The 24033-nt window shown below is 35.8% G+C and overlaps 1 protein-coding gene across 1 annotated transcript; it reads left to right on the top strand.

Annotated features, from left to right (window-relative positions):
• Positions 1–4970: 4970 nt before the first annotated feature.
• On the top strand, positions 4971–9406 carry LOC136042425 (uncharacterized). The gene is made up of 2 exons (XM_065727400.1): positions 4971–5125; positions 7930–9406. Exons 1-2 carry the CDS (start codon positions 4971–4973, stop codon positions 9404–9406), a joined length of 1632 nt encoding a protein of 543 aa, XP_065583472.1.
• The last annotated feature ends 14627 nt before the right edge of the window (positions 9407–24033 follow it).

Here is a 24033-nt window from a genome sequence, read left to right as displayed (position 1 = left end):
ATAACTATGTCTTTAGGGACGACTTACTCCCCCACAGTCCCCATGGGAGGGGCAACAAGTTACAAACTTTGACCAATGCTTACATATATTAATGGTTATTGGGAAGTGTACAGGCGTTTTCAGGAGGATTTTTTTGGTTGGGGGAGGGGTTGAGAAGAGGGGGATATGTTGGGGGAACTTTCCATCGATAATTTGTCATGGGGGAAGAAAATCTCCATGAAGGGAGCGCAGGATTTACTAGCATTATTTAAAAACACAATGAAAAAATAAATATGAAAAAGTTCTTTCAGCTGGAAGTAAGGAACAGCATTAAAACTTAAAACAAACAGAAATTATTACCCATTTTAGGGGCTCACCTCCTCCTAATACCTCACTCTTTACGTTAAAGTATTTTTAGTAATTTCAACTATTTATTCTACGGCTTTTGTGATTCTGGGGTCATTCTTGATGAATTGGGACAAAATTTAAGCTTTAGTGTAAAGAGCGAGGATCTGACAAGGGGGCGAACCCCCTCATATATGTAATAAAAATATGAGAATACAAAAGTTCTTTACGTAAGCTAATTTATAAGTTACATAAATCTTTTACTAATAAAAATATTCGTAAAAAATTAAAAGTTCTAGTTGCCTTTTTAATTAACAAAAAAATCGGAGGGCAACTAGGCTTCCTCCCCCGCTCTTTTTTTCTCAAAATCATTCGATCAAAATTATGAGAAAGCCATTTAGCCAAAAAAAAAAAAAAATGCAAATTTCGTTTTAAATATTCCTCTGCGGAGAGCCAAAATCAAAACATGCATTGATTCAAAAACGTTCAGAAATTAAATAAAAAAAACAAGTTTTTTTAACTGAAAGTAAGGAGCGACATTAAAACTTAAAACGAACAGAAAAAGTTACGCTAAAGTTTTTTACTGTTTTAAAAAGAAGAATTGAGAGACAGAGTCAAACTTTAGCGTAAAGAGCGGGGCGTTGATGAGAAGGAGCCTCTTTCATATACGAATTAATTTCTGTTTGTTTTAAGTTTTTATGTCGCTCCTTACTTTCAGTTAAAAAAAATTGTTTTTTTTATTTAATTACAAGACAGATCACGGATGCGTGTTTGTGTTGTTGTTTTTTTCCCAGGGATGATTTTATCGACCCAGTGGTCCTAAAATATCGTGTGAGGGCTCGTTCTAACGGAAATGAAAAGTTCTAGTGCCCTTTTTAAGTGACCAAAAAAATTGCAGGGCATCTAGGCCCCCTTCCACGCTCATTTTTTCCCAAAGTCACTGGATCAAAAGTCTGAGATAGCCATTTTATTCACCATAGTCAAAAACCTAATAACTCTGTCTTTGGGGACGACTTACTCCTTCACAGTCCCTGTGGGGGGGGCTGCAAGTTACAAACTTTGACCAGTGTTTACACATAGTAATGGTTATTGGGAAGTGTAAAGACGCTTTCAGGGGGATTTTTTTTGGTTGGGGGTTGGGGTTGAGGGGAAGGAGTTATGCAGGGGGATATTTCAATGTAGGAATTTTCCATGGGAGAAGAAAACTTCCATGAAGGGGCGCAGGATTTTTTATTTTTTTTTGAAAGAACAATGAAAGATGAATATTAAAAAGTTTTTCAACTGAAAGTAAGGAGCAGCATTAAAAATTAAATCGAAAAAAGATTGTTACGCATATGAGGGGTTCACCTCCTCCTAATGCCTCGCTCTTTACGCTAAAGTAACTTTATTAATTTCAACTATGTTTTCTACGGCCTTTGTGATTTAAAGGTCATTCTTAAGCAATTGGGACAAAATTTAAGCTTTAGTTTAAAGAGCGACGTATTGACCAGGTGGTGAACCACCTCATATACATAATAAAAACATACAAATATAGAAGTTTGTTAAGTAAGCTAATTCGAACGTTACGTGTATTTTTACTAATAAAAACATTTTTTAAACAACAACAAAAATTGGAGGGTAACTATGCCTACTCCCTCGCTTTTTTCTCAAAATCATCCGACCAAAACTATGAGAAAGGCCAATTAGCCATAAAAATAAATTAATATGCAAATTTGGTTTTAATTATTAATGTGCGGAGAGCCAAAATCAAAACATGCCTTAATTTAAAAACATTCAGAAATCAAATTAAAAAAAAAGATTTTTTAACTGAAAGTAAGGAGCGATATTAAAACTTAAAACGAACAGAAATTACTCCTTATATAAAAGACGCTGTTCCCTCCTCAACGCCCCGCTCTTTACGCTAAAGATTTTTACTGTTTCAAAAAGTAGAGTTGAGAGACAGAGTCATGTTTGAATCTTTCTCTTAACTCTACTTTTTAAAACAGTAAAACCTTTAGCGTAAAGAGCGGGGCGTTGATGAGGAAGCAGCCCCTTTCATATTCGAAGTAATTTCTGTTCGTTTCAAGTTTTAATGCCACTCCTTACTTTCTGTTAAAAAAAACTTGTTTTCTTTTATTTAATTTCGGAACGTTTTTGAATCAATGCATGTTTTGACTTTGGCTCTCCGCAGATGAATAATTAAAATAAAATTTGTATATTTATTTTTTTGGCTAAATTGCTTTTTCATATTTTCGATTGAATGATTTTGAGAAAAAAAGAGCGGGGGAGGAAGCCTAGTTACCCACCGATTTTTTGGTTACTTAAAAAGGCAACTAGAAATTTAAATTTTTTATGAATGTTTTTATTATTAAAAGATATAGGTAACCTATAAATTAGCTTACATAACGAACTTCTGTATTCTCATGTTTTTATTACGTATATGAGGGGATTCACCCCTTCGTCAGTACCTCATTCTTAACATTAAAGCTTGATATTTGTCCCAATTTCTTAAGAATGACCCCTGAATCACAAAAGCCGTAGAATAAATGGTTAAAATTACTAAAATTACTTTAGCGTAAAGAGCAAGGTATTAGAAGGAGGTGAGCCCATCATATGCGTAATAATTTCTGTTCGTTTTAAGTTTTAATACTTTTCCTTACTTTCATTTGAAAAAACTTTTTTATATTTATTTTTTCTTTTTTTTCAAATAATGCTAGAAAATCCTGCGCTCCCTTCATGAAAATTTTTTTCGCCCATGGTAAATTCCTCTAAGGAAAGTTCCCCCAACGTATCCCCCTCTTTTCAACCCCCTCCTCCCCCCTAAAACGTCTGTACAGTTCCAAATAAACATTAATATACGTAAGCACTGGTCAAAGTTTGTAACTTGTAGACCCTCACACGGGGACTGTGGGGGAGTAAGTCGTCCCCGAAGACATAGTTTTAAGGTTTATTGACTAAGATGAATAAAATGTCTATCTCAGAATTTTAATCCGGTGACTTTGGGAAAAAAATTGGAGTGGGAGGGGGCCTAGCTACCCTCCAGTTTTTTTGGTCACTTAAAAAAGGCAGTAGAACTTTTATTTCCGTTAGAATGAGTCCTCTCGCAAGATTCTAGAACCACTGGGTCGATTCGATCACCCCTGGGAAAAAACAAAACAACAACAACAAAAAAAAAACAAATAAACACGCATCCGTGATCTGCCTTCTGTAAAAAATACAAAATTCCACATTTTTGTAGACAGGAGGTTGAAACTATTACAATAGGGTTCTCTGATACGCTAAATCTGATGGTGTGATTTTAAGTTAAGATTCTACGACTCTTAGGGGTTGTTTCCCCCTATTTTCTAAAATAAGGAAAATTTTCTCAGGTTCGTTATATTTAAATGACTTTCAGGTCTAAAGCAATGACTTCTATTCTTTTTTAATTACTGTCTGTACTATTCTAACCAGTGTTGCCAACGCTTCGGAAGAAAAAGTACTGCAAAACGCTCCAAAATTGTACCACTGATTAAAAAATTGTACCATATCTATTTTTTTGCGTGTCATGCTACGGGCAAGACGAAAATTTTTTTTGCGCTAGGCACAAAACCAGAAATTTGATTGTACCAGAATGTACCTTTAGAGGTGAAATGTACCAAAATGGTACAATTGTACCGCTGTTGGCAACACTGCTAGGGAGACCTTCACGATTGTTGTATGAAAAAAAATTAGGGCAATGGTCTCTTTGTCAGTATACAAGCATATACTGACAAATTCCAAGCTACACTTTAGGCTACACTTTGTAATTCTTAGAATTCCTGTGAAAGCCCAAATTTAAGTTTGCTCTTTGATGGTAATTTCCAAATGACTCATGACGCTTCACTTTGCAACTCTCAAAATTCCTGTGAAAGCCAAAATTTAAATTTGCTCTTTGATGGTAATTTCCAAATGATTCATGAGGCTTCACTTTGCAACTCTTAAAATTCCTGTGAAAGCCAAAATTTAAATTTGCTCTTTGATGGTAATTTCCAAATGACTCATGAGGCCACATTTTACAACTCTTAAAATTCCTCGGAAAGCCAAGCTCTAATTTTTTTCCTTAATGGTGATTTCCAAAGAACTCATGATGCTACACTTTACAACTCTTATTGCATTATAATAATATGATAATCGCTATTCAGAATTCAAATTAATCTTATTTTTTTTTTATAGCGGTTGGTTCTTTCCATTTTCCTATATTTTATATACATCCAGGGTGCCTAGACCTTTCTTTCCCAGACCGGGTTATAACGTGGACGATCGGAAAATTACATTTTCCTTCTCAGAATAAAGAGAACAAAGTATCAGATATCTTCTTTCAAAGATATTTGGGTGACCTCCTTTCTCCTGCAGAGACCATTTTGGTGTAACTCCTCCAAATACCTATTTTATCTCCTCACCTATTTTGTACTTACCCTACAGATGTCTGTGCTACTTAACGCTATATTATGACCGCAAGAGGCCAAAAACAGGCACCTAAATAAATGTGTAAAGGAAAACTTAAAACTCTAGAAGAGAAAACAAATAAAACTACAATTCCCTCTGCTCACTGCGTCCTGACGCCCAGTCAAATCTTATTGTACAATATTGTACCACATTTTGTAAAATGTACCAGGAAATTTTTGATCGTACCAGAATGTACCTTTGAAATGTACCAAAATGGTATAATTGTACCGCTGTTGGCAACACTGGGTGAAATGTACCAAAATGTTACAATTGTACCACTGTTGGCAGTCCTGCTTTCGGGTTGGTCAAAAGTATCATTTCTTCGTTACTCAACAATTGAATCAACCCTTCAAAAATTGTAAATATAAATTCAAATTGCGAGATTCTTTAGATATACGTGGAAACACGGTTAGTATATATAAGTTTTAATGAACTGAGTTTTGAGTTTTAATGAGTTTTAATGAATTGATCCTAGATGATCGGAAGAGGGTTCGTTTAATGGGAAATAGAAAGACCTAGTAGCAAAGTTTTCTATTCAAAATTTTGAGATAGCCATTTTGTTCAGCATGGTCTAAAGATCTAATAATTATAGTTTTGAGGATGACTGACCCCTCTAAGCTTCTGGGGGAAGGGTTGCAAGTATTTCAGGTGTTTTCAATTTTTTTTTTTTTAATTTACACCCCCTAAAAGGTATAGGTTTTTAATGAAAATCACACCGTCAGATTCAGCGTATCAGAGAATCATGCTGTAGGGTTTAAAGCTCTTATCTGCAAACATGTGGAATTTGTGTTTTTTGTGCGAAGAAAGATCACGGGTGCGTGTTTACTTGTTTGTTTTTTTCCAGGGGTAATTATGTAGACTCAGTGGTCCTAGAACTTCGCGAGAGGGATCATTCGAATGGAAATTAAAAGTTCTAGTGCTCTTTTTAAGTGATCAAAGAATTGAAGCTAAACCCCCTCCCACCCTCATTTTCCCCCAAAATCAACAGATCAAATTTTGTGATAGCCATATCTCTTTAGCCTTCTTTTTTACTTTATTAGTTTTTTATTAGTTTTTTACTGTTTTAAAAAGAAGAATTGAGAGAACGAGTCAAACTTTAGCGTAAAGAACGGGGTGCTGATGAGGAAGCAGCCTCTTTCATATACGAAGTATTTTCTGTGCGTTTTAAGTTTTAATGTCGCTCCTTACTTTCAGTTAAAAAAAACTTGTTTTTTTTATTTAATAGCTTAAAGAGCGAGGTATTGACGAGGAGGCTAACCCACTCATATTACGTACATGAGGAAGTTCCCTCTCCCCTTTCAATACCTCGTTCTTTACGCTAGAGTTCGAATTTTGTTAAATAACGGCCGATATAAGCAATAATTTGTTGGTGTTATTTTCCGTTCAAACTTAGCATTTAGTTTTACTGTAAACAGCTTTATAACTATGCTTTTTATGTGATACTGAACCAAAGATATTGTATGTCTTCGGCTTGTGGTTGTTATTAAATTTTTAAAAATAACAAGTTCTTTCCAACTAAAAGTAAGGAATAACATTGAAACTATTAATGTTTTAATAAATTATACATATATCGAGTAAATACGTATATATTATTAAGTATTATATCATAATAAATTATTACCTATATTTTAAAGATATTTTTTTCATGCGTTTCAGTCATTTGAGAATTGCTCAACTTGTGAATCATTTTTATAAAAATAGTTTCGTCCTCTTTGGACGATTTGTTACTATGCCTTACAAAATTAGTTTCACAAATATCACTAATTTAAGTTACGTGGGAAAATCTTTCCATGGAGAAATTTCTCGTGGGGGAAGGGAATTTTCCATGGAGGGGAGCTGGATTTCCCGACATTATTAAAGAAACTTTCAGCAATTAAATAAGAACAAGTTTTTTCAACTGAAAGTAAGAAGTAACATTAAAACTGAAAAGTAACAGAAAATATTACGTATATGACATGGTTTGCCTCTCCCCTGTAGCTTGCTCTTGCGCTGAAGTTTATTTTTTAGCTTTGAAAAGAGGCTACTATTCTAATTAAATAACCTTTTTGATTCAGGAGTCATTCTTAAACAACTGAAACAAAATTCACGCTTAGGTTATTATTTGTTTAAAAAAAGTAAAATTAATATTCAAATTGCACGTTAATTATTCATATACGGTGAGTGAAAATCAAAATCTGAGTTAATTCAAAAACGTTCAGAAATTCAATACAAAAAAAAGTTTTTTTAACTGAAAGTAAGGAGCGACATTAAAACTTAAAACGGACAGAAATCATTTGGTATATGAAAAGAGCTGTCCCCTCCTCAACACTCCGCTCTTTACACCAAAGTTTTGTATTGTTTTATAAAGTAAAGTTATGAGGAAGAGTCAAACTTTAGCGTGAAGAGCGGGCGTTGAGGAAGGGACAGTCCTTTTCATATGCGGACTAGTTTCCATTCATTTTAAGTTTTAATTTCGCTCCCTACTTTCAGTTAAAAAAACTTGTTTTTTCATTCAATTAAGTTTAAGAACAGGGACGTTTAAGGTATTTATTTGAAACACTTTTCTATTTCCCAAAAACACACGAGAAATATGTCTCAGGATGGGACAGTGGGGTAAATTCAATAAAATTTAGTGGGGAGGGTGAGATTCATTTTTCAAACCAAGAAGGGTCAATTTTGATTTTTTTTTTCAATGAAAACAGAAACAGGTAGCCCATTTGTAAATGACAATTCCAAAAAATATACTTCTCAAAATATAGAAGGAGGGGGAAATAAATTTACAATTGATCCCCATCCTCTGCTAATCGATACGCCAGGGAGGGGTAAATTTGTCAGTATAGCAAAAGATGTGAGTTTTCTTATAAATTAACGACGAACAAAATTAATGGGAGCCATAGCTACTTGGAATTGGAGGTGAATGGAGTTCGTCCGGAATGAGGCAGACTCTGTCTGCTGACCACGTGCCTCTGGATATGGGGTTTCTCCCCTAACTAAACACTCCGATCAGGACGGCCGCAACCTCATGGTACGGGTGGAGCCCACCCCGGGAATCTCCGTACCTAGGTTTAACCTAGCTCTAATCAGATTCCAGGCCTAGGGTCGGTTGGGCTAGCGACCCTCCACCCGAAAATTAAGTGCTACGAAAAGTGACAATATAGCCTCGGACCCAGATTCCCTTTTAAGATCTCGACCATCACGCGTCAATGGACATGCTGACGACGTCAGAAAGACTGACAGACTAAACCTTATAGACCGAAGGGGGCTACGAATAGCCACCTGGATTGTCTTGACTTTGAATGAGCCTGCGTCAAAGAACCTACTCTCTGAAGAACTTCGCAAGAATAAAGTGTCAATTGCAGGTCTTACAGAAACACGTCTTACCGGAAGCGGAGAAGAGCGAATAGGTAACAGTGACTCATTGCTCTGGTCTGGAGGAAGCTCGAGAAGGAATGGTGTTGGCCTTGCACTAAATAGCCTTACAAGAAAGGCCTTACTTTTACACGAAGCTGTATCGGACAGATTAATGGACGCCCGCTTTGGACACAAGCATGGCAAGATGACTATCATCACATGCTATGCCCCGACCAACGATTCTGATGATGCAACTAAGGAGGATTTCTACTCTGCTTTGTCCAGATGCCTTGCATTAGTTCCCCCTCATGATATAACTGTTCTCCTTGGCGACTTTAATGCGACAGTACGCGATGATATGGGTTTATGGCGTGGCACAGTTGGTCCTGTATCCCCCGACCCACTTAACGACAATGGGCTTCGCTTACTTGAACTGTGCCGATCTCACGACCTCTACATTACAAACACCTACTTCCAACGCAAAACTATTCATCAATACACGTGGTATAGTAATGACGGTCGTACAAAGAAGATGATTGACTACGTCATTATTTCCAAACGCTGGAGATCATTTGTGAAGAACTGCAGAACTTACAGATCAGCAGAGCTTGGAAACGCAGACCATAGGCTTGTGTGCGCCGATCTTCGGCTTCGCCTCCACGCACAACGATTGAAAAGAAAACCCGTCGCTGCAGATATTGGGAAACTAAAGGAACCAGATACTCGCCAGAAGTACAGTATCGAGATATCGAATAGTTTTGAGGCCCTTGGCTCACTTAATAGCAGCGAAGATCTCTGGAAGCATTTTAAATTGCAGACCAGTGATGCAGCACAACTAGTGCTTGGCAAGAGGAGTTATCCAAAGAAATCGTGGCTAACTAATGAAACACTGCAAGTCATAGAGCAAAGACGGAAGGCAAGACTTCTTGGGGATATGACCACATATCGGAGGCTCAATGGAGTGCGGAACAGACTCATTTACCGGGATAGAACCCAGTTTGTTGCAAGGAAAGCCAATGAAATTGAGCTAGCTGCAAAAAAGAAAGACATGGACAGCCTATTCAAGCATCTCCGAGACCTCACTGAAAATAAAACTCCCACCTTGGGTCCCGTCCTGTCCAGGGATGACTTCTCTCTGACGAAGGGTCTTGTCTTGAGTGGTGGAAGGACCACTTCTGTTCGCTCCTCAACAATACTGGTCCGTCTGCGCCTCCTAATAATAGTCCTAGACAACCTTGCAGTCAAAGACCTGGAACAGATGTTCCTCCAGATGAGCCTTTCAGCCCCTCAGAAATTGGACATGCAGTAAAAAGACTCAAGAATAATAAAGCTGCGGGTATCTGTGGCTTAAACTCAGAGCTGCTAAAATATGGAGGTCCTGCAATGCTCCTGTTTCTACACACCCTGTTCTCTTAGAGTTATTTTAGGCTTCTATTTCCTCTCATCTTTAGTTTAATATGACCTTTACTTTTCTTTAGAAAACTTGTGTTTCCGAAAGTTTTTTGTGTCTCCGTATATGAAATGGATTGTCCCCTCCGCAATCCCTCGCTCTTTACGCTAAAGCTTTTAATTGTTTTAAAAAGCAGAATTGTGGCAAAGAGTCAGACTTTAGCGTAAAGAGCGAGGGATTGCAGAGGGGACAATCCATTTCATATACGGAGTAATTTCCGTTCATTTTAAGTTTTAATGGCGCTCCTTACTTTCAGTTAAAAAAACTAGTTTTTTTATTTTATTTCTGAACGTTTTTGAATTAATGCATGTTGCTATTGACTCTCCACACGTAAACTATTCAAATGAAATTTGCATATTAATTCCTTTTTTGGCTAAATGGCTTTCTCTTAGTTTTTATCATACGATTCTGAGAAATATGGGATGGGGAAGGAGGCCTAGTTGCCATGCAATTTTTCGGTTACATAAAAAGGCAACTATAAATTTTAATTTTAACGAATTTTGTTATTAGCAAAAAATATACGTAACTTTAGAATTAACTTACGTAACAAACTTTTATATTCTTTAATTTTTATTATGTATATGAGGGGGTTTGTACCCTCGTTAATACCTCCTTCTTTACAGTAAATCGTGAGTTTTGTCCCAATTCTTTAAGAAAGACCCCTGAATCAGAAAGGCCGTAGAATAAATAGTTGAAATTACTAAAAATACTTTAGCATAAAGAGCAAGGTATTTATTTCCTCCTAAATACCTCGCTCTTTATGCTAAAGTATTTTTAGAACCCCTCATATGCGTAATAATCTCTGTTCGTTTTAAGTTTCAATGCTAGTTCTTCCTTTCATTTGAAAAAAGTTTTCATGTTTATTTTTCATTGTTTTCTTATAGTAATGCTAGAGAATCCTGCGCCCTTTTCATTGAATTTTTCTTCCCCCATGACAGATTCCTCCAAGGAAAGATCCTCCAACATAGCCCCCTCTCCTAAGCCCCACCCCCAAACCAAATAAAATCCCCCTGAAAACGTCTGTACACTTCCCAATAACCATTACTATATGTAAACACTGGTCAAAGTTTGTAACTTGCAGCCCCTCCCCCAGGGATTGTGGGAGAGTAAGTCATCCCCAAAGACATAGTTATTATGGTTTTCTACTATGTTGAACAAAATGGCTATCTCAAAATTTTGATCGGTTTACTTTGGGAAAAACATGAGCGTGGGAGGGGGCCTAGATGCCCTCCAATTTTTTTGGTCACTTAAAAAGGGCACTAGAACTTTTCATTTTCGTTAGAATGAGCCCTCTTGCGACATTCTAGGACCACTTGGCCGATACAATGACCCCTGGGAAAAAAAACAAACAAACAAATAAACACGCACCCGTGATTTGTCTTCTGGTAAAAAATACAAAATTCCACATTTTTGTAGATAGGAGCTTGAAACTTCTACAATAGGGTTATCTGATACGCTGAATCTGATGGTGTCATTTTCCTACGACTAAGATCCTACGACTTTTAGGGGGTGTTTCCTCCTATTATCCTAAATAAGGCAAATTCTCTCAGGCTCGTAACTTTTGATGGGTAAGACTAAACTTGATGAAACTTATATATTTAAAATCAGCATTAAAATGCGATTCTTTTGATTTAGCTATTGATATCAAAATTCAATTTTTTAGAGTTTTGGTTACTATTGAGCCGGGTCGCTCCTTACTACAGTTCGTTACCAAGAACTGTTTGACAAGGAGACAACTTGACTCAGTAGCTAATTACATAAAAAAACAACAAGTCTTTCAACTGAAAGTAAGGAGCGACATTAAAACTTAAAATAAACAGAATTTATTTCGTATATGAGGGGGTAATCACAATTCTCAACACCATGCTTTTGACCCTGAAGTTCTTCGGCACCTTAAAAAACAAAGACTTATTGTTCTAATTAAACAACCCTGGTGTTTCACAAGTCTTTCTTTAAAAATTGGGGCAAAATTTAAACTTAAGCGTAAAGAGCGAGGTGTTGAGAGGGGAGCAACTCTAATATACAAATAACTCACGTTTGTTTGAAGTTTTAGTGTTGCTCCTTACTTTCAGTTGAGAAAAAAACATTCTTTATTTAACTTCAAATCATTTTTTGAATAGTGCCAAGATATCTGGCTCTGCTTCTATAGGAAATCCCCCCCCGAGGAAATATGCTCCCCGTTCGTTGTAGTTGAAGGGTCCAAAAATTGAGTCTGTAAGGAAGACCCCCACCCCAACCTAAAACTCTCAGGCCAAGGGTTTTAAGTTGTACCCTGAGGGCATAAAAGGTTCTAGTAGAGAGGGTGATCATATCTGATTTGGAGGGGACTCATTTGATTGGTAATCAGAAGTTCTAATGCCCTCTTTAAGAGTCAAAGTGATCAGAGCGCGGCTAGACATTGCATGTGGAGATATCTCCGCAGGTGTAAATTGGGATATGGTACAATTTATTTGCCTAGACTAAATCTGTCTTGAAGTTGTGGCAACACTGGCCCTCAGACATTTGCAATAAAACATATATACTTTCTTAGATCGCTTCTACTCACAGACTATATAGACACCAGTTGCGCATTTACTTTTCAAAAGCAACACAAAGCTATCTTCGCGACAACTATGGGTGCTCTGTCAAAACCATACACTCTTGCAGTTGGAAACTGGATTCCGAAGAGGCTGATAGGTCAAAACAGAAATTACCGTTTTCATTCCTGGAATAGAGCCAAGATCTTTCCGTGCTGATAGGATGTGGGAGCGCTGGAGGTTAACGCTTAATCTAAAGATGTATGCTGAAATCTTTCTAAGAGCAAGATACGACTCCACTCAACTAGCGTGTATATAGACAATCTATAACTATGAAACATATCCAGGGTAATTTGAATGGAATGACTAAAAAAAACACAATGGGCAATCTTACAATAAATTTTTCTGCCACACAAATTGTTGGCAATCGCCCAATTCAAACAATTACTGAAGATGTATTTACCCCAACAATCAGAAATAGGGCCAAAGCCCCAGCTTCTCAGGAATTCACATTTTTTAACAATGCAAGAACACCCTCAGAATTGCTTCTGACTATATCTACATTGGAGTACACGCGGCTCTTGTTACTATTCTCCGAGTTATCTATAACTTTCTCACTAACACGTAGCATTGATAGAATTTGTTAAAACTTACAATATCCCTTGGCTTAGGCCCGAATAAGAGGGAACCGAAACAGCACCAAAAGTGTAAGTGTGCCGGTCATCCGAGTCACAGGTATGATCCTCAGATTAACCGGCAATTCAAAAATTAATTAATGAATTCTCAAACAAGACATATCCCTAGTCAATATTCACCGAGTGTATATTGACTATGATGTAAAATTTCTTATATATATGTACCGTATATTTTGTCTACATTTGAAAGCTACAGAACAATAATCATATATCAAACATATTTATCAATGTATGTAAATTATTTTTCATCGAATAATTACATAAGATGAATAACTTCGAAACATATTTGAGCCATGAGAAAAATTAAATCAACGAAAAAACGGATAAGATGACGGTTAGGGGATAAGCACGCAGAAGCTGTACTGGAGTTTTCTGTGGAGAATCTCCAACTTTAAAGTTATATAAGGAACTGAAAATTTTCTAACAAGGAAACATTTGCAAAATTTGAAATAATTTATCCAAATTCTGTTTAATTTGCCATTTTTAAGAAGGGAGAAATGACCTGAAGCATAAAGGACAGAATGATTACAGAAACTAGAATAAAGTTTGGCCAGCGCCCGTGAATTATACTTCCCTCTATTTGCAACAATCTTTGCACAGCCAATCTAGATATTTTTACTTATTAAATAAAAAAAACTATTTTTTTAACTGAAAGTAAGGAGCGACTGTTAAAACTTAGAAGAGAAATTACTCCATATATGAAAGGGACTGTTCCCTCCTCAAGACCCCGCTCTTTACGCAAAAGTTTGACTCTTTCTCTGAACTCTACTTTTTAAAAGAGTAAAAAACTTTACCGTAAAGAGCGAGGTGTTGAAGAGGGACCATTACTATATGTAAACACTGGTCAAAGTTTGTAACTTGCAGCCCCTCCCACGGGGACTGCAAGTTACAACTTTCTATTTGCCTTTTGTCAGAAAAACACTGAGAAATACAGACATAATTTGTCTTAAATTTAAGCTGGCTTAAATCTTATACACAGGTACATATAAATTGTAATAGGCTCTTATACCCACCCCATTCAAGAAGTGAAGTTGGGTTAATCCTAATGAAGCATACCTAAGAATGATAAAAATAAAATAATTTAGTAAGAAAATGGTACGTGTATTACAGGGCCTTATCCAGGTTTTTCTCGGGGGTGTTTTACACAAGAATTTTTTCGACGAAGGTACACAAAAAAAAACTGAAAAACGCATAAGAAATTTGTTTATAACCATTTTTGTTACACTTTTAAGAGTCAAACAAACATTTAGGGGGGGGATTAAATCTCCAAACCCCTCCCCTGGATACGGCCTCATAGTATGATATAGCCCTGATCATTCAAGCTGTCCATACATTGACGCATTGCAGAACTATTTTTTTCGTTAGTTTCTTTCAGCTTGGCTTAAGGTATAAAAAAATGAAAAGTGACTGCGAAGTAAAGCGAAGTCCTTTCAAATACAGGGCCTGATTCGTCCCAATCGTGCTCTATTCGACCTGGCTGCTCAAAAGGACAAGACAAAATTCTGGAAAAAATTTCCAAAATTCCCTTCCAAAAATTTCCTTTCAAAATCTATAGATTTTCAATTTCACCTAAAATATTCGTTGCTTTTGATTTTATTAATTAAAGACAACAATAATTAAAACAAAAGTGAGAATGATCTTGAAATCTAAAATGAGCATTAAAAATATATCATATAATGCTTAATTTAGGCATGAAACAATCAAAGATTGTTATACATGAATTAATGAAACTCAGAGCAAACAGAAATTAAAATGAATAATAAAACACACAGATAATATATGCTTTTAAGAATTAACAGATGAATCATAACACGGACAAAGATTAAAATGTTTAATGTAAAGTATACCACTACTGCTACTAGCAAATCACTGCTGCACCAAGCCACCTAAGGTCAACAAAAAACAAAATCGAAAAGAAAAATATAAAATTTAATTTACATCTAAGGTCATCACAACTACGCACGCTCTTCCTCCCTCCCAATCAGTTCAATGCCTCCATTCTTGCACCCTCCCAGGAAGTTTTCATTTCTCTCAATGCTCCCTTGCACCTCCCTCGTACCAAAACCAAGGGTGACGAAGAGAAATTACGAAACATCTAAATTCTGTAACAGTAAACGTAGCTTGTACTTTATAGAATTAAATAAAAAAAAACAAGTTTTTTTTAACTGAAAGTAAGGAGCAAAATTAAAACTTAAACCGAACAGAAATTACTTCGTATATGAAAGGGGCTGCTTCCTCACCAACATCCCTCTCTTGACGCTAAAGTTTGACTCTTTCTCTCAACTCTTCTTTTTAAAACAGTAAAAAACTTTAGCGTAAAGAGCGGGATGTTGGTGAGGAAGCAGCCCCTTTCATATACGAAGTAATTTCTGTTCGTTTTAAGTTTTAATTTTGCTCCTTACTTTCAGTTAAATTTTTTTTTTTTTTTTAATATAATTTCTGAACGTTTTTCAATCAATGCATGTTTTGATTTTGGCTCTCCGCAGAGGAATAATTAAAACAAAATTTGCATATTTATTAATTTTTTTTGCTAAGTGACTTTCTCATAATTTTGATTGAATGATTTTGAAAAAAAAAGAGCGGGGGAGGAAGCCTAGTTGCCCTCCAATTTTTTGGTTAATTAAGATAAAGGCAACTAGAACTTTTAATTTTTTACGAATCTTTTTTTTAGTAAAAGATATACGTAACTTATAAATTAGCTTACGTAAAGAAGTTTTGTATTCTCATGTTTTTATTACATATATGAAGGGGTTCGCCCCCTCGTCAGTACCTCGCTCCTTACACTAAAGCTTAAATTTAGTCCCAATTCATTAAGAATGACCCCTGAATCACCAAAGCCGTAAAATAAATAATTGAAATTACTAAAAATGCTTTAGCGTAAAGAGCGGGGTATTAGGAGGAGGTGAGCTCCTCATATGGGTAATAATTTCTGTTCGTTTTAAGTTTTAATGCTGCTCTTTACTTCCAGCTGAAAAAACTTTTTTATATTTCTTTTTTCATTGTTTTTTTTAATAATGCTAGTAAATCCTGCCCTCCCTTCATGGAAATTTTCTTCTACCATGACAAATTCCTCGATGGAAAGCTCCCCCAGCCTATCCCCCTATTCTCAACCCCTCCCCCAACCAAAAAATTCTACTGAAAATGCCTACACACTTCCCAAAAACCATTACTATATGTAAGCACTGGTCAAATTTTATAATTTGTAGCCCCTCCCCCAGGGACTGTGGGGGAGTAAGTCATCCCAAAGACATAGTTTTTACGGTTTTCGACTATGTTGAACAAAATGGCTATCTCAAAATTTTTATCAGTTGACTTTAGGAAAAAAATTAGCGTGGGAGGGGGCCTAGATGCCCTCCAATTTTTTTGGTCACTTAAAAAGGGCACTATAACTTTTCATTTTCGTTAGAATGAGCCGTCTTGCGACATTCTAGGACTCCTTGGTCGATACGATGACCCCTGGGAAAAAAAAAAAAAAAAAAAAAAAAAAAAAAAAAAAAAAAAAAAAAAAAAAAAAAACACGCACCCGTGATTTGTCTTCTGGCAAAAAATAAAAATTCCACATTTTTGTAGATAGGAGCTTGAAACTTCTACAAAAGGGTTCTCTGAGACGCTGAATCTGATGGTGTCATTTTCGTTAAGATCTTACGACTTTTAGGGGGTGTTTCCCCCTATTTTCCTAAATAAGGCAAATTTTCTCAGGCTCGGAACTTTTGATGGGTAAGACTAAACTTGATGAAAATTATATATTTAAAATCAGCATTAAAATGCGATTCTTTTGATGTAGCTATTGATATCAAAATTCAATTTTTTAGATTTTTGGTTACTATTGAGCCGGATCGCTCCTTACTCTTTACGCTAAAGTTTGACTCTTTCTCTCAATTCCTCTTTTTAAAACATAAGAAAACTTTAGCGTAAAGAGCGGGGCGTTGATGAGGAAGCATATATATATACGGAAGTAATTTCGGTTCGTTTTAAGTTTTAATGTCACTCCTTACTTTCAGTTAAAAAAAACTTGTTTTTTTTAATATTTAATTTCTGAACGTTTTTGAATCAATGCATGTTTTGATTTTGGCTCTCCGCAGAGGAATAATTAAAACGGAATTTGCGTATTTTTTTTTTTTTTTGGCTAAACGGCTTTCTCGTAGTTTTGATCGAATGATTTTCAGAAAGAAAAGGAGCGGTGGAGGAAGCCTAATTGCCCTCGGATTTTTTGGTTACTTAAAAAGGCAACTATAACTTTTAATTTTTTACGAATATTTTTTATTAGTAAAAGATATACATATCTTATAAATTAGCTGACGTGACAAACTTTTGTATTCTTATGTCTTTATTACATATATGAGTAGGTTCACCCCCGCGTCAGTACCTCCCTCTTTGCACTAAAGAATAAATTTTGTCCCAGTTCCTTAAGAATGACCTCTAAATCACAAAAGCCGTACAATAAATAGTTGAAATTACTGAAAATACTTTAGCGTAAAGAGCGAGGTATTAGGAGGAGGTGAGCCCCTCATATGCGTAATAATTTCTATTCGTTTTAAGTTTTAATGCTGCTCCTTACTTCCAGTTGAAAAAACTGTTTAATATTTGCTTTTTCATTGTTTTTTTTTAAATAATGCTAGAAAATCCTTCGCTCCCTTCATGGAAACTTTCTTCCCCCATGACATTTTCCTCGATAGAAAGTCCTTCCAACATATCTCCCTATTCTCAACCCCTCCCCCCAACCATAAAATCCTACTGAAAATGCCTAAACACTTCCCAATAACCATTACTATATGTAAGCACTGGTCAAAGTTTGTAACTTGTAGCCCCTCCCACGGGGACTATGGAGGAGTAAGTCATCCGCAAAGACATAGTTATTATAGCTTACGACTATGCTGAACAAAATGGCTATCTCAGAATTTTGCTCCGTTGACTTTGGGAAAAAGAGCGTGGGAGGGGTCCTAGGTGGCCTCCAATTTTTTTGTCACTTAAAAAGGGCACTAGAACTTTTCATTTCTGTTAGAATAAGCCCTCTTGTGACATTCTAGGACCAATTGGGCGATACGATGACCCCTGGGAAAAAAACAAAACAAAAACAAAGAAACACGCACCCGTGATCTGTCTTCTGGCAAAAAAAAATACGAAATTCCATATTTGTATAGATAGGAGCTTGAAACTTTCACAGTAGAGTTCTCTGATGCGTTGAATCTGATGGTGTGATTTTTGCTAATATTCTATGACGTTTAAAGGGTATTTCACCCTATTTTACAAAATAAGGCAAATTTTCTCAGGCTCGTAACTTTCGATTACAAATTTAAGCCTGGTCGCTGTTCTTCAAAATTTAAGGATGGGTTCTAAAAATTCTTTTTTTGAGAGGAATAACCCCTCCCTATGGCCTGAATTGACGCAACTGTCACAGTTTGACAGAAAAAATTCCTAAAATCAGGAAATATAATTGTTTACTTTATAAAATATATATGAATAATTTTTGTGGCTTGTATTACCTTACATATGCCAAAAAAATTCACAAAAAAGCTAGGGTTCTCTCGGGTATTAAATATTCCTTTTTCCCCAACTATAATTTAACTGAATTCTTTATAAATTGTAATTGAGTATTGTATTGGCAACATATTTGATAATTATATTAAAAAGTAAGAAGTTGACTTCGTAATGTATATTTGAACAATTGCTGTCGCTAATATGTAATTACATAAAAAAAACTAGTTTTTTTAACTGAAAGTAAGGAGCGACATTAAAACTTAAAACGAACAAAAATTACTCCGTATATGAAATGGATTGTCCCCTCCGCAATCCCTCGCTCTTTACGCTAAAGCTTTTAATTGTTTTAAAAAGCAGAATTGTGGCAAAGAGTCAAACTTTAGCGTAAAGAGCGAGGGATTGCGGAGGGGACAATCCATTTCATATACGGAGTAATTTCTGTTCGTTTTAAGTTTTAATGTCGCTCCTTACTTTCAGTTAAAAAAACTAGTTTTTTTTATGTAATTTCTGAACGTTTTTGAATTAATGCATGTTTGATTTTGACTCTCCACACGTAAACTATTCAAATGAAATTTGCATATTAATTCCTTTTTTGACTAAATGGCTTTCTCTTAGTTTTGATCATACGATTTTGAGAAATATGGGATTGGGAAGGAGGCCTAGTTGCCATGCAATTTTTCGGTTACATAAAAAGGCAACTATTAATTTTAATTTTAACGAATTTTTTTATTAGCAAAAAATATACGTAACTTTAGAATTAACTTACGTAACAAACATTTATATTCTTTAATTTTTATTATGTATATGAGGGGGTTTGTACCCTCGTTAATACCTCCTTCTCTACACTAAATCGTAAATTTTGTCCCAATTCTTTAAGAATGACCCCTGAATCAGAAAGGCCGTAGAATAAATAGTTGAAATTACTAAAAATACTTTAGCATAAAGAGCAAGGTATTTATCTCCTCCTAAATACCTCGCTCTTTATGCTGAAGTATTTTTAGAACCCCTTATATGCGTAATAATCTCTGTTCGTTTTAATTTTCAATGCTACTTCTTCCTTTCATTTGAAAATTACGTTTTCATGTTTATTTTTCATTGTTTTCTTATAGTAATGCTAGAGAATCCTGCGCCCTTTTCATTGAATTTTTCTTCCCCCATGACAGATTCCTCCAAGGAAAGATCCTCCAACATGGCCCCCTCTCCTCAGCCCCACCCCCAAACAAAATAAAATCCCCCTGAAAACGTCTGTACACTTCCCAATAACCATTACTATAGGTAAACACTGGTCAAAGTTTGTAACTTGCAGCCCCTCCCCCAGGGATTGTGGGGGAGTAAGTCATCCCCAAAGACATAGTTATTATAGCTTTCGACTATGCTGAACAAAATGGCTATCTCAAAATTTTGCTCCGTTGACTTTGGGAAAAAGAGCGTGGGAGGGGTCCTAGGTGGCCTCCAATTTTTTTGTCACTTAAAAAGGGCACTAGAACTTTTCATTTCTGTTAGAATAAGCCCTCTTGTGACATTCTAGGACCAATTGGGCGATACGATGACCCCTGGAAAAAAAACACCAAAGAAACACGCACCCGTGATCTGTCTTCTGGCAAAAAAAATACGAAATTCCATATTTGTGTAGATAGGAGCTTGAAACTTTTACAGTAGAGTTCTCTGATGCGTTGAATCTGATGGTGTGATTTTTGTTAAGATTCTATGACGTTTAAGGGGTATTTCACCCTATTTTACAAAATAAGGCAAATTTTCTCAGGCTCGTAACTTTCGATAACAAGTACTAAATTTGATGAAACATATATTTTTAAAATCAGTATTAAAATGTGATTCTTTTGATGTATCTTTTAGTGTCGAAATTCGTTTAAAGTTTCGTTTACTTTTCAGCCAGGTCGCTCCTTACAAATTTAAGCCGGGTCGCTGTTCTTCAAAATTTAAGGATGGGTTCTAAAAATTCTTTTTTTTAGAGGAATACCCCCTCCCTATGGCCTGAATTGACGCAACTGTCACAGTTTGATAGAAAAAATTCCCAAAATCAGGAAATATAATTGTTTACTTTATAAAATATATATGAATAATTTTTGTGGCTTGTATTACCTTACATATGCCAAAAAAATTCACAAAAAGCTAGGGTTCCCCCGGGTATTAAATATTCCTTTTTCTCCAACTATAATTTAACTGAATTCTTTATAAATTGTAATTAGCATTATAAATTGTATTAGCAAAAAATGTATTATAAATTGTATTAGCAGAAAATATACGTAACTTTAGAATTAACTTACGTAACAAACTTTTATATTCTTTAATTTTTATTATGTATATGAGGGGGTTTGTACCCTCGTTAATACCTCCTTCTTTACACTAAATCGTAAGTTTTGTCCCAATTCTTTAAGAATGACCCCTGAATCAGAAAGGTCGTAGAATAAATAGTTGAAATTACTAAAAATACTTTAGCATAAAGAGCAAGGTATTTATCTCCTCCTAAATACCTCGCTCTTTATGCTAAAGTATTTTTATAACCCCTCATATGCGTAATAATCTCTGTTCGTTTTAAGTTTCAATGCTACTTCTTCCTTTCATTTGAAAAAACGTTTTCATTGTTTTCTTATAGTAATGCTAGAGAATCCTGCGCCCTTTTCATTGAATTTTTCTTCCCCCATGACAGATTCCTCCAAGGAAAGATCCTCCAACATAGCCCCCTCTCCTCAGCCCCACCCCCAAACAAAATAAAATCCCCTTGAAAACGTCTGTACACTTCCCAATAACCATTACTATATGTAAACACTGGTCAAAGTTTGTAACTTGCAGCCCCTCCCCCAGGGATTGTGGGGGAGTAAGTCATCCCCAAAGACATAGTTATTATAGCTTTCGACTATGCTGAACAAAATGGCTATCTCAAAATTTTGATCCGTTGACTTTGGGAAAAAAATGAGCGTGGGAGGGGGCCTAGATGCCCTCCAATTGTTTTGGTCACTTAAAAAGGGCACTAGAACTTTTCATTTCCGTTAGAATGAGCCCTCTTGCGACATTCTAGGACCACTTGGTCGATACGATGACCCCTGGGAAAAAAAAAAAAAAAAAAACAAATAAACACGCACCCGTGATTTGTCTTCTGGCAAAAAATACAAAATTCCACATTTTTGTAGATAGGAGCTTGAAACTTCTACAGTAGAGTTCTCTAATACGCTGAATTTGATGGTGTCATTTTTCAAATTTGATGGTGTCATTTTATCAAAATTCAATTTTTTAGAGTTTTGGTTACTATTGAGCCGGGTCGCTCCTTACTACAGTTCGTTACCACGAACTGTTTGACAAGGAGACAACTTGACTCAGTAACTAATTACATAAAAAAAACAACAAGTCTTTCAACTGACAGTAAGGAGCGACATTAAAACTTAAAATAAACACAATTTATTTCGTATATGAGGGGGTGATCACAACGCTCAACACCATGCTTTTGACCCTGAAGTTCTTCGGCACCTTAAAAAAAACAACTTATTGTTCTAATTAAACAACCCTGGTGTTTCACAAGTCTTTCTTTAAAAATTCGGGCAAAATTTAAACTTAAGCGTAAAGAGCGAGGTGTTGAGAGGGGAGCAACTCTAATATACAAATAACTCACGTTTGTTTTAAGTTTTAGTGTTGCTCCTTACTTTCAGTTGAGAAAACATTCTTTATTTAACTTCAAATCATTTTTTGAATAGTGCCAAGATATCTGGCTCTGCTTCTATAGGAAATCCCCCCCCCCCCGAGGAAATATGCTCCCCGTTCGTTGTAGTTGAAGGGTCCAAAAATTGAGTCTGTAAGGAAGACCCCCACCCCAACCTAAAACTCTCAGGCCAAGGGTTTTAAGTTGTACCCTGAGGGCATATAAGGTTCTCGTAGAGAGGGTGATCATATCTGATTTGGAGGGGACTCATTTGATTGGTAATCAGAAGTTATAATGCCCTCTTTAAGAGTCAAAGAGATCAGAGCGCGGCTAGACATTGCATGTGGAGATATCTCCGCAGGTGTAAATTGGGATATGGTACAATTTATTTGCCTAGACTAAATTTGTCTTGAAGTTGTGGCAACACTGGCCCTCAGACATTTGCAATAAAACTTATATATACTTTCTGAGATCGCTTCTACTCACAGACTATATAGACACCAGTTGCGCATTTACTTTTCAAAAGCAACACAAAGCTATCTTCGCGACAACTATGGGTGCTCTGTCAAAACCATACACTCTTGCAGTTGGAAACTGGATTCCGAAGAGGCTGATAGGTCAAAACAGAAATTACCGTTTTCATTCCTGGAATAGAGCCAAGATCTTTCCGTGCTGATAGGATATGGGAGCGCTGGAGGTTAACGCTTAATCTAAAGATGTATGCTGAAATTGAAATCTTTCTAAGAGCAAGATACGACTCCACTCAACTGGCGTCTATATAGACAATCTATAACTATGAAACATATCCAGGGTAATTTGAATGGAATGACTAAAAAAACACAATGGGCAATCTTACAATAAATTTTTCTGCCACACAAATTGTTGGCAATCGCCCAATTCAAACAATTACTGAAGATGTATTTACCCCAACAATCAGAAATAGGGCCAAAGCCCCAGCTTCTCAGAAATTCACATTTTTTAACAATGCAAGAACACCCTCAGAATTGCTTCTGACTATATCTACATTGGAGTACACGCGGCTCTTGTTAACATTCTCCGAGTTATCTATAAGTTTCTCACTAACACGTAGCATTTATATAATTTGGTAAAACTTACAATATCCCTTGGCTTACGCCAGAATAAGAGGGAACCAAAACAGCACCAAAAGTGTACGTATGCCGGACATCCGAGTCACAGGTATGATCCTCATATTAACCGGCAATTTTAAAATTAATTAATGTTTGTTTTTTAAGAAGTAATATCGCTAGTCAATATACACCGAGTGTATATTGACTATGATGTAAAATTTCTTATATATATGTACCGTATATTTTGTCTACATTTGAAAGCTACAAAACAATAATCATATATCAAGCATATTTATCAATGTATGTAAATTATTTTTCATTGAATAATTACATAAGATGAATAACTTCAAAACATATTTGAGCCATGAGAAAAATTAAATCAACGAAAAAACGGTTAAGATGACGGTGAGGGGATAAGCACGCAGAAGCTGTACTGGAGTTTTCTGTGGAGAATCTCCAACTTTAAAGTTATATAAGGAACTGAAAATTTTCTAACAAGGAAAAATTTGCAAAATTTGAAATAATTTATCCGAATTCTGTTTAATTTGCCATTATTAAGAAGGGAGAAATGACCTGAAGCATAAAGGACAGAATGATTACAGAAACTAGAATAAAGTTTGGCCAGCGCCCGTGAATTATACTTCCCTCTATTTGCAACAATCTTTGCACAGCCAATCTAGATATTTTTACTTATTAAATAAAAAAAACTATTTTTTTTAACTGAAAGTAAGGAGCGACAGTTAAAACTTAGAAAAGAAATTACTCCATATATGAAAGGGACTGTTCCCTCCTCAAGACCCCACTCTTTACGCAAAAGTTTGACTCTTTCTCTTACTCTACTTTTTAAAAGAGTAAAAAACTTTACCGTAAAGAGCGAGGTGTTGAAGAGGGACCATTACTATAAGTAAACACTGATCAAAGTTTGTAACTTGCAGCCCCTCCCACGGGGACTGCAAGTTACAACTTTCTATTTGCCTTTTGTCAGAAAAACACTGAGAAATACAGACATAATTTGTCTTAATCCTTAAGCTGGCTTAAATCTTATACACAGGTACAT

This window comes from Artemia franciscana, unplaced genomic scaffold (assembly GCF_032884065.1).
Source record: "Artemia franciscana unplaced genomic scaffold, ASM3288406v1 Scaffold_1282, whole genome shotgun sequence".
Taxonomy (NCBI): domain Eukaryota; kingdom Metazoa; phylum Arthropoda; class Branchiopoda; order Anostraca; family Artemiidae; genus Artemia; species Artemia franciscana.
Note: the sequence above shows the minus strand (reverse complement) of the source record. Positions and strands in the feature narration are given on the sequence as shown.

Bases quoted from the DNA above. Each gene is read 5' to 3' on its own strand.
- LOC136042425 (XM_065727400.1), top strand. From the start codon at position 4,971: ATGTACCAAAATGGTATAATTGTACCGCTGTTGGCAACACTGGGTGAA. The intron at 5,126-7,929 runs GTAAATATAAAT...TTCCCTTTTAAG, and splicing joins GAATCAACCCTTCAAAAATT to ATCTCGACCATCACGCGTCA.